Raw genomic sequence first — 12154 nt, 5'->3', positions numbered from 1 at the left:
TACACATTATGCCAACCTTAAATGTCTCCTATATGGCTGTTATTAATTAGGGATGACAACACAGTTCCTTCAAAGTATCCTTAAATGTTGTGGCATTTAGGGTGGAACTATTGTGAGCAATATACCGGTAGTTGCTCCTCATCAGAAAAAAAAGAAGAGTGGGCTAAATCTAGTTGTTAGTCCAAACTGCAACAGTCCCATTGAACCAATGAGATTTACTGTATGTAAGGGTTGTTTTAACCAGTCTCACTTATGCTGAGTTTCCCCAAAGATAAAAGTTTCTATCTATGTTGATATGATGACCCTAGAAGAAGAGATTTATGTTGTATGCCAAGATTTGCAGTCTGGAAAGCATCAAAACAAATCTGTCAATTGATAAAACCTTTAGGAAGAGACACAGATAAAAAGAAAGAATGTAATATATGGGCAACAAAATCCTGGTGATTTGTGGAAAGAGTGGTAAAGACAATAATGCTAGGAAAGGTAAAAGGCAGCAGAAGGAGAGGAAGACCACATTTCAAATGGCTGGATTCAATCATGGACATTAGAGACCTGACTCTGCAAGAACTGTTCAGGGCAGGGGAGGACAGGGGGTCTTGGAGATGTCTCATGCACAGTCTTGCCATGAGTTCGGGTCAACTCAAGGGCAGCTAACAACAACAAAAAACAATATAGTGGCTAAGGGTATGTGTATATAGTGGCTTGGTTCAAATCTCAGCTCAGCCATAAACACAAGAAGCCATTAGTGTTTTTTATAGAAGGATAATTACTTATGGGTGTAATGGTTTGAGTGATTACAAAGAGCAGGGTTCGAATCCTCACTCAGCCATGAAATCCCATTGGGTGACTTTGGGCAAGTCATATTCTCTCAGCCTCAGAGGAGGGCAAAGGCAAACCCCCTCCATCCACATATTGCCAAGAAAACTCCTGACAGATTCACCTTAGGCCCACCATAAATTGGAAACAACTTGAAGGAACACAACAGCAAAAATAAATGTTATCATGTAAATAGGAATTTAGCAGAGAACATCTATTAATATTATTGTGCATAAACCTTTGTACAAAGAAGCTGAGAGAACTGTTAAGCAGACACCTGTGTAAGTAGCACTGTCATACGCTCATATTCTTTTAAATAATTCTTAATAGAGCATGATATGGAATCAAAATCAAGCATTTCATGACCATCTACCAAATTATCCTGCTATGGTCATCTTGTGCCAGTCAGTAAAAAGCTGTGAGAAAAGCCTTCCTAGGAAAAGACTTGAAGCCACACACACATAAACACAGACATATACATACAGGGGAAAACACTGCTCAAGAGTGCTTTATATTGGCAGATATACCAAGAACATAATGCAGTACTGATAATAAGGAAATTTGCCAGTAAGACAATCATGTTAAGGCCTCATGGTGCTGGTTTATGGCTTGTTGACAACTGAGCTAATGGTAATGTCTGTCAGTTGTATCAGTTATACCAAGAGTAAGCATGTGGTCATCTACCAAGAAAATATTTGGTTCTCTGTTTTTATAAAGATTTTTCTGCTCTCAGATACAGGATATAGCTACAAACCAAATTCAAAACTCAATTCAGTATTCAATTTCATGCTATACCAACAGTTTGTTGAGAAATTTCGAAATTTCAAAACACCTTTGCATTTTGCACCTCCACAGTGTTAAATATCTTATATACATCAAGTGGTAACAATGCCAATTAAATCCATTTCATTTCCAAGTTGTGATACATCAAAATGTGGAAAGGTCAAAGAGGGCATATGAATCTTTCTGCCAGGTGTTATGACTAATGAAGTAAGATTGTCCTGCAATAGTTGTAGGCCCATGAAGGGTAAGCAGATCAAAGTCTTCCAATACAAGAGAACATGCTTTAAAAACAATATATCATTGATATCTAACTCCACTAAAATGAAATATATAGACAAACATTAATCTAACAAATGCTGGAGAAACTATGGGGAAGTGAGTACTTATTTCCATACGAGATGCCAAATAAATCTGCTGGTTGCAAATGTGGATGCGTAATGCTGTTATTTCAGCATAATACTGGACTAGAAAGCCTTTGTTGAGAAGACCCGCAAAATGTAAACCATAATTCATGTATGTTGAGATATACGAATGTGGACTTCTCTGTACATGTTATTTTTTACAATCTTGCTACAAAAAATAACTTTAATTCAGTTTTGTAACAATGCTGGAAACTTACATAAAATTCACACAGCCTGTTCCTGCAGGTGGGGCAATCCAAACAAAACTGAGATTTGTTGTTGGTAGATGGCTTACATGCGATGCAACCACGCTGCACATGAACTGATTTCCAAACTGGTGATCAGCCATTATTCCTGCACGGAAAACATTTAAAAAACACTATGAAACATATATTCATTTAAATGCAAAAGATCCATTGCATTGCTTCAGAAATATGTGTAAGAAATTTATAATACATTCAGTTGTATGGCCATTATATATGCAATATCCTAATCGTTCTAGCTATTTCAGACATGAATATTAATGTTAAAGGAATCTAATCATTTTGATTGAAATTCCATCACTATGTTTTCTTATATGTAATATTTAAAACTTTTCCCCCCAGCATGGGATGAACTGGCATGGTTTTTTTACTTGTAGTCATGATGGTACATCCACACATTTACAACATCATTAGATATAACAGTTATCAAATAAGGAACCTGCAACCCCTTGATGACTTCCAGTTTAATACATAAAGTGCCTTAACTGAAAAGAATTCATCTACAGTCAGCTCTCCTCTTCTGCAGGCTTGCCATCCATAGTTTGGAGCATCCACAGATGGCCCCACCCAGTACTTCCCAAAGGTGGCACTGTACACAGCCACATCAATGCAGTCGTGCACACACTGTGCCACCGTTGGGAACAATGGGAACAAGGTCCTGTGGACTTTGATATCTGCAGGGGAGGAGAGAGGCGTCCACAACGTAATGCCAACTAATATGAAGAGCTGACTGTATGTTCATCCATTCACATGTTCATCCGTTTGATTGGTATCAACTGAGGGAAATTAATATGCATTAGGGACTTACATTTGCAACTATTGCATCCTTGCACAAAAGGACAAATAATTTCTGCAGTTTTCTTGCAGTTGAAAGGAAAAATACATATTTCCAGTGTAGTTTTCAAATATCCCAAAGAAAATAAACTCATTTAAGATGTGATGCTGGAGAAGAGTGCTGAGGACACAGCAGACAGCCAAAAAGACAAACAAATGGGCCCTTGGACAGATCAAGTCTGAACTCTCCTTGGAAGCCAGGATGATTAATCTGAGGCTGTATAATATAGAGCATAAAGTGTAATACAGAGCATATGTACTAGTGACGTTTTCCTAATTCTCTTGTGTTCGATTTGATTTAAGCTGCTTTGCCCACTTTTGCTTCACATTTATTTATTTCAAAGATCTGTATATCCATCATTTCAACCAGTGGCCCCCAAGCCATTTCACAACCAAATTCAAGTATCTGAAATATCTTTAGCAAATATAGTGGGGGACCAGATTCATAGGATCACAGAGATGGTTAGAAAGGATCAGAAGGATATCTAATTGAGCCTCCAAAAAATAGCCAACTATCCAGCAGCCTATTATGCCTCAATCGACACAATGCATTTTTAACAATGATGTAGTCTTAAGCACAGAACAGGTCCAATGTAGAAATTCACCCAACCACTCCAAAAGCCTGACAATTTGCAGGAGCTGTATGTGTACCTATCTGGACATTTTGAAAATATCCAAACAAAGTAAATAATAATAATAATAATAAGAAGAAGAAGAAGCCAGGCCAGGATGGGGATTCTGGGGGAGAAGCATGGAGGGAGAGGGGAAAGAGGTGTTGAGCTCACAGAGTGAATGACAGGCAGGAAAGAAACGCCATACACACCACAGTTAATCACACTTCAAGCAGGAAAAAAAGATTGGACATATGTATAGGATAAAGGAGTGAGAACAACTATTACAAGGTATAAAATACAATTGGTCCACTATATCTTTGGATCCATAGCTTAAATGTTTTTTTTTTTTAACCCAAAATGCAAACCTTGATTTTACCATTTTCTGTAAGGTTCACCATTTTACTACACCATTGCATATAATGAGAATCGAGCAATCCATGAACTGTATAAAATGGGACTTCAGTATCCAAAGGGAGGCCTGGAACCAAACCAGTGGATACCAAGGGCCCACTGCACAGAAACACTAATATAGTCCAACATTTATGAGCAGTATTGGCCCACCTGGATGAGATCTTTCACTGAGCATGCAGTAAAAGGTGACTCCACACATTCCAGCTTGGATCAAACAAGTTTGAAATTTAGGATGCTTCCAGATGACATTTTATTGTGAACACATCCTGTTTAATTCATGCAATTTGACAGGGGAGCCAAATGATGTTGTCTTCATTTTGCATGCTGTCTTTTCCCCACACACTGATTCTTCCATCTTTTTTTCTTACCAAAATCCCAAACCCAACCCAACAATGTATTAAGAAAGGAAGATGACAAGCAGTAGATTTCCTTCCAACTGGTAGCATTAAGAGCCCTTTGTGAGACATCTCCCTTGGAATACAGTCCTCCGTTCAAATCACTGAATTTTTTTGTAGTTCAGCTTAACTACACCAATTCTTGATTTATTAGTTTTGTATCCATACAGTGATAACATATTCTTCGAATGTCATCATTTTAATTAATAATCTTTATCAATTTCTGAACATGACTATTAAAAAGTATGTGTGTGTGTGCGTGTGTGTGTGTGTGTGGCTAAATTCTTTTCGTAGAGGTCAAATAAAGATGTGCTGACCTGAAAATAATAATCTTGGGGAAATAATTTAACAGTATCACTAAACTAAAAGTTAAGACCTGATTCATATGCACATTTATTCCATTCTATGGCTTGATCCCAAAAAAGTTTAGAAATGCACCCTAAACTGACAAAAATATTACTATGAAATACAGGAGGGTGGGATTATGTTTTCATCTTGCCATATATCTCCAATATTCATATTACTGTAGTGCCGTGTTGTGAACAAATCCAGCTGTCCTTTTTCCACCTGGAAAGCATCCCAGTAACTGCTGTCTTTCAATAAGAAAATGAACCAACATGGATGTTAATCCAGACAGTACTGCTGGGAACCGGGGGAGGCACACCCAGACATTAAATAATTGTACCGCAGTTCTCAAAACAAACCTGGTGGGTAAAGAAATGCCACATATTTAAAAATAATGTGCTTGACTTTCAGTTAAAGATGACCAGAACATTCTCAAAATATTGGTACGGTACTAGTTTGTACTAGTAAGTGTATATCTTTAACAAATAGTTTTATTTGTGCATATGACAAATAAAGCCCTCTAAAAATTATCAGAATGTTTAAATGTAGCTAGGTCATCAGGACATATATCCAAGGTCTACAGCAACTGAGCATCACTAAATCATATGCTACTTAAATGTGAAGAAGAACCTCTCTGAACTCTGCTTCCCTTGAGTTTTATTGTTTGTGCTCATTGTGTTGAAATAATTTATATACCACAACAGCCAGTTATGTCTCTCTCCACTGTATATTGCTTTTCAAAGGAACTATTAGGATTGCTGACTATATATCATCCCTGACCCAAAGCCACATAAAAAAGAAGAAGAAACAAACAGCTTAGCCATATAAGAATGTATAACCTACTCTGCTCTCTGGCATTCACTGTAATAAAACATCTCTGTAACTTAAATCAAGTTAAGGCTGCCTGCAGAAACTTGCAGGTAGGGCTCCAGCACTGCAAAGAGCCATGGAGAGAATCAATGAATCTCTGTAAGCACCTCTAATGTGAAGATTAAAGCTGTTATAGTAATAATACTTAGTATTTACATAGCATTTTATATATTGTTTTGAGAGAGCATCACATACATCATTTTAGTAATCCTTAAAAAAAGAAAATCCTACAAGATAGATGATGATGATGATGATGATGATGATGATGATGATGATGATGATGATGATGATGATCCCCATGTCACAGATGGGAGCTGGCGATAAGATGCTACCTAAAGAGTAAGGCAGACCAAGAGTGAACTGGGAACTTCCTGTTACACAATTCATGGTGCATCTACACTGTAGAAATAATGCAGCTGGACAACACTTTAAGTGCTATACCTCCATCCTATGGAATCTTGGGATTAGTAGTTTTATGAAATCGTTAGCCAGGATTCTGTATGATGGAGTCATTGCAGCTAAAATGGTGTCAACCTGCATTGTTTCTACAATGCAGTGTACCCTCTGTTACTAAACCATTATGCTAAAGTGTCCCACTTCAGGTCAAAGAATATTGATCTGATAAACCACGATTTATCCAACCAAGAGTGAATGCTGTCTCTACATACCCACCCTACCTATTCCTTCCACCTTGACGCTCATACCATAATTCAGTGTTTCCATGGTTTCTGAATAACATTTGGAGGAAGAGGAGAATTATCTATTTTACCTCACTTTCCCCCTAAAACAATGCTTAAGGCAACTATAGCTGATGCTGTGCACCTTCAAGTCCTTTCCGACTCATGGCGATCCTAAAGCGAACCTTTCACAAGGTTTTCTTGGCAAGAGTTTTTCAGAGCCTTCCTATTGCCTTCCCATTGAGTCTGAGAGCATATGACTTGAACAACATCATTAAAAATAATGTGAAGCCATATAACACTAAAAATCATTATATTAAGTAAAACATTTAAAAGTCTACTCTAGCATGATTCAAGCAGGAGCTGCCTACAATCCTGAATGGCAAACCAGAATCGAAGCACAAAAATGTTTAAACCACAGTTTCCCAGTTTAGATGTAATTAGAAAGCACAGTTTTAAACTCCAGGAAATAAGCGGTTTATGAAGGAAAGAGAGAAATAAGTGGAGGAAGAAAGTCATGAACAAAATGTCCTGTTGGGAAGCAGAAATACTTTTGATTCTCGGAAGAAAAAGTACATCCTGTTCCTATGATTGGTAAGTAATTGGGCTATTCAGGGTGCATCTACGCTGTTGAAATAATGAAGTTTGACACCACTTTAATTGGCATGGCTCCCTTCTACAAAATCCTGGGATCTGTAGTTTTGTGAGGCACCAACACTTTTTGGCAGAGAAGGCTAAAGACCTTGTAAAATTAAAAATCCCAGGATTCCATAGGAGGGAGCTTCAGCATTTCAAGTGTTGTCAAATTGCATTATTTTTACAGTATAGATTCACCGCCAGTGACCATTTGCTCTTTTGTAGTTTCACTCCATAGAAAAAGTTTAGTAGTTTCACCCCATAGAAAAAAACTGTTGCATTAGGATACATCTGCGAATGCGATTGTTAAACAGTACTTATTTACTTATTCAGAGATAGGAATAATGCATAGAATTACTGTGTAATCAACTCTTATATGATTAATCCCATTAAAATCAGTGAAACTACTCAGTTAGTAACCATCCAATAACATTTAGAATGGAGGCCTAAGTGAACTACATTGATATTTAACATAGGGCTTCTGATTGATTTTTTTCTGGGTGATTACATTTTGTTTCACAGGAAAAATAATGCATCTAGTTTGATAGAATACAAGAGACTTCCAAAACACTTGCTGACTTTGCAATCAATTGGGGGTTAGCAAGGCTTGATAAATTATTAAGTAAGACAAAGCTGGAAAGCATACTGACAATTTAAAAAAGATCTGCTTTTTTCCTGATCAGTAGGCTGTGTCAGTTTTAGTTTTTTTCAAATATAGAAAATATATTGTTTTATAAATTATTTTCTTCTTTAAAAAAACAACCTCACAGCCTCACAAGATGACAGGGAAAACGTTACCCAAAGATAAAAGGCACTTTTAAAAAGAAACAAATGTTTTATCTAGATTTTAGACATTTTTTTAATGTCGAATATATTTTTGAGCGGAACAGTAGGGAAATTATATGATGTAGTAGTAATAATATGTAGATTTACATACTGAATTACCTGCTGAGATGCAGTGAATATGAAAAAGATTGGCAGAATCATTTTTATATTAATCAGTAAAATTTTAAAATTAAATATTCATTATTTTTTAAAAAATTAACACAACAATACAAACAGGTTTTGAGCTAAGCATGTACAAGTCCAATTTGTAGAAGTAGAAGGCATAAAAAATTGAAGTTCATGACTGTATTAAATCTGTTTAAATTGGAGTTTAAACAAAAAGCTAGCAAAAGCAGGAGAGAAGCATCACCAATATTGGATTTGCACACTTCACCCTCACCCCACCTCCCCACCTTCATATAGCCAGAAAGGAGACTTTCAGTTTCATTTGAATTTGTTTCATTTACCCCCCCCCCCCAAAAGAAGTGATGATTTAAACAATCTACCGTAGTTTACTGGTTTTGCTTTGAACCACCAGTTTGTTTTAAGTCATATTTAGAAGAGAGAAAGATAAAGAGTACAGTACAGAGAGAGAGAGAGGATGGGGTGGGGCTCAAAGCACTTATTTTCTACTTGTGAACCATGGTTTATTTATTAAACTATGGTTCACCATTATAAACAAAACTAGCCAGTATTTTCATACAAATTAGGATTGTTTCAAGAATTTACTTGGGATTGGTTTCACATAATTCACTGCATTAAGAGACTACATCCATTAGTCTTTGACCATAATAAAGAATTTGAAGTGATACATCCATTCCTTATTCAAAAATCTATTTTTTAAGAGCAGATGCACTTCTTTAGACCCACAAGGCTGTACCCATTTTAATGAATTCCAGCTCTTCATCATTTCAAAACTTGCTGCAACTGTTAGTCTGCCCCTAATTATACCTGAACATCCAGTAAGTCGAACTTGAGCCCTTTCGCTGGTATTGAACTTGCAACCTTATGGTTTTGAGTGAGTGGCTGCAGTACAGGCATTTAACCACTGCGCCATTACAAGCCAGATGGTTGTGTGAAGGTGTGGTCAAGGTGATTTCGGGGCGAAACACACTGTCCCAAGGCCAGCTTCAAGGTGGATTGGGGCCATGGGCATATGCTTGCTGTGGCCCCAATCCAGCTTTTGCAGGGGCGGCTTGAAGCCACCCCAGCTTCAAGGTGGATTGGGGCCACAGCAAGCATATGCCCACAGCCCCAATCCACCCTGAAGCTGGCCAAAAACAGAATGGCAAAGATCAGCTCCTTTTTCAGCCAGCAAAAAAACAGCTTTTACCGCCCTGCAGCAGCTTGAAACTGGCTGCAGGGTTCTCCAGTGGTGTGCGGAGTATAAATGCCATGCCGCTGGAGCTTCTTGAAGCTGCCCATATCTAAACAGCTGGGTTGCTTCAAGATGTCTTGGGGGTCACGTGGCATCTAAATGCCATGCTCCCACGCTGCCTGGAAGGCAGCTTTGCCAGGCCATCTGTTTCAGCCTTTCTTCTTCCATTCTTTCCTATACTTCTACATCCTTTCTTGTTCCCACAGCTTATCCATCAACATTTCATGTATCCTGAAAGATCACAGTTACTACTCATGCAATTTTGGTAGTGGTTTTTAATATGTACTTCTTCAATTTGATGATTATGCTTACATGGAAAATAAATAATAATAATGATGATGATGATGATGATGATGATGATTTATTTATAGCCCGCCCAATCACAAGGAATCCAGGCGGGTCACAACAGTAAAAATAAAGATAATAAAATAAAATACAATAAATAAATAAAATACAATAAAATTAAAGAGAGCGAAGTGAGTACATTCACAGTTAGGCCTGATGGAAGTTGGGTCTCTCTTTTTAATTTCCTCCCAGGTCTGATGGTGATGTCATGGAGGGAGGGCTCTTCTTCTTGAGGCAAGGATTTTATTTTAATTAATTTTAATTTAATTCTTCTCATTAAATTTAAGAGAAGAATTGGTGGACAGAGTGACATAAGTCACAGTAAATGGGGAGAGGAACTAGGTAGGGAAGGCCTGCTGGAAGAGATCCGTCTTAAGAGCCTTCTTAAAGGCTGTAAGAGTAGAAATGTTACGGATCTCCTTCGGCAGGTCATTCCATAGCTTCGGAGCTGTGATGGAAAAGGCCCTCTGGGTGACTGAAGTTAGCCTAGATCTTATTGGCTGAAGTAGATTCTTCCCCAAGGACCTTAGAGTGCGGGACGGACAGTATGGAAGGAGGTGATCTCTTAAGTATTCTGGACCCAAGCCATGTAGTGCTTTGAAGGTAATCACCAACACCTTGTACCTTGCCCGGAAACTAATTGGCAGCCAGTGAAGGGATTTCAAAACCGGTGTTATGTGATCGGTACGACGAGTACCTGTAATTAACCTGGCTGCCATATTTTGTACAAGTTGAAGTTTCTGAACTTGGCACAAGGGTAGCCCCATGTAGAGCGCATTACAGAAGTCCAATCGAGAGGTGACCAGCGCATGTACAACTGTTTCAAGGTCTCCCTGCTCCAGGAAGGGGCGCGGCTGGCGTATCAGCCGAAGCTGATAACAAGTGCTCCTGACTGTCGCATCCACCTGAGCTGTCAGGTGAAGCGACGAGTCAAGGAGCACCCCCAAGCTGCGGACAGAGTCTTTCAGGGGAAGTGTGACCCCATCCAGAACTGGCTGACATAATTCCATACCTGGGCTTGGGTTTCCTATAACAAGTACCTCCGTCTTACCTGGATTCAGCTTGAGTCGGTTTTCCCTCATCCAGTCCATTACCGCCCCAAGACAGGCATTCAGAGGAGAGATGCCATCCTTAGTCACTGCATCAGTCTGAGACATAGAGAAATATATTTGGGTGTCATCAGCGTACTGATAACATCCTGCCCCATGTCTCCGGATGATTTTTCCCAGCGGCTTCATGTAAATGTTAAACAGCATAGGAGACAATATTGCGCCCTGGGGTACACCAAATTTTATCTCTCTTTTAGAAGAGCAACTGTCTCCTAGCGCCACCATCTGGAATCTGCCTGAGAGGTAGGACCAGAACCAATGTAGAACAGTGCCTCTGATACCTAACTTGCTCAGGCGTTCCAGAAGGATACCATGGTCGATGGTATCGAAGGCCGCTGAGAGGTCTAAGAGCACCAGCAGGGTCACACTTCCCCTGTCGATGCCTAGACGGAGATCATCGACTAAGGCGACCAAGGCCGTCTCAACTCCGTATCCTGCCCTGAATCCGGTTTGAAATGGGTCCAGATAATCAGCTTCATCCAAGACTGCCTGTAGTTGATTGGCGACCGCCCTCTCGATCACCTTGCTCAAGAATGGCAACAACGAGACTGGCCTATAGTTATTTCTATCCAGAGGGTCCAGGGAGGGCTTTTTTAAGAGTGGTCTGACCACTGCCTCCTTAAGACAAGAAGGCAGGGTACCCTCCCTGAAGGATGCATTGATTATATTTTTCAGCATCAGCTTGACTATATCACCCCCCTGGACAGCCAGCCAGGATGGGCAAGGGTCAAGAGGGCAAGTTGTTTTTTTCAGACTACTAAGGAGCTTGTCCACGTCCTTAGTACTTACCGACTCAAATTGATCCAGTCTAACAGTAATGGCGGAGGCGTTGGATGCCTCTCTCATTGCTTCTGACTTAAAGTTGGCATCCAAATCAGCTCTTATCCGAGAGATTTTATATAAAGCACAACAGTATCTTAATTTTGAGTGCTATTGGCGGGATACAAACCGCCATATAGTACATCTTCTATACGTACTAGGGTTAGGAAGGGGCGGTGCTTCCGCACCCCCCTAACCCTAGTACGTATAGAATACGTACAACATGGCGGCGCCCCTTCCACATGGGGGCCGCCATGTTTACGTACTGGACGCATAGCGTCCAGATGTGTCGCGGCGCCTATGACGTCGCGAATGCGCCAGTGGCGCCTTGCGACATCATAAAGGCGCCGCAAAAAGAAGCTCCGAAATGGAGCTTCTTTTTTGCTCCGTGCGGGAGCCGCGCGGTTTGGCTGCTGCGGCTCCCTTGCGGAGCAAATGGCGCCGGCGGGAGACCGCCGCAAAGCGGCGGTCTGTATCCCGCCATTGTTTTCCTTCCAAATAATCTGGCACTAGAGTAACACAAGTGGAAACCCAGTGGGAATTATCGGTCTTATCCAAGCATGCAAGATAGGGTCAAACTGGATACCTGAGAAAAATTAATATGCTAGCCCTGCCCTTTCCACTATGCTGTGT

The 12154-nt window shown here is 39.7% G+C and overlaps 1 protein-coding gene across 4 annotated transcripts in view; it reads right to left on the bottom strand.

Moving 5' to 3' along the window:
* The window catches only part of RELN (reelin), a 354155-nt gene that overhangs the window by 253459 nt on the left and 88542 nt on the right, over window positions 1-12154 (bottom strand). For all 4 annotated transcript variants that reach the window (XM_089524577.1, XM_089524576.1, XM_089524579.1 and 1 more), the window contains exon 3: window positions 2219-2354. In XM_089524577.1, coding sequence (XP_089380703.1) covers window positions 2219-2354 — 136 coding nt within the window. The remainder of the gene's footprint in view (window positions 1-2218; window positions 2355-12154) is intronic.

Source organism: Sceloporus occidentalis, unplaced genomic scaffold (genome assembly GCF_023333645.1).
Source record: "Sceloporus occidentalis isolate IW3139 unplaced genomic scaffold, rSceOcc1.0.p SCAF_5, whole genome shotgun sequence".
In the NCBI taxonomy this organism is placed as follows: domain Eukaryota; kingdom Metazoa; phylum Chordata; class Lepidosauria; order Squamata; family Phrynosomatidae; genus Sceloporus; species Sceloporus occidentalis.
The sequence above is the reverse complement of the archived record's forward strand: the minus strand, read 5'-3'. Positions and strand labels throughout refer to the sequence as shown.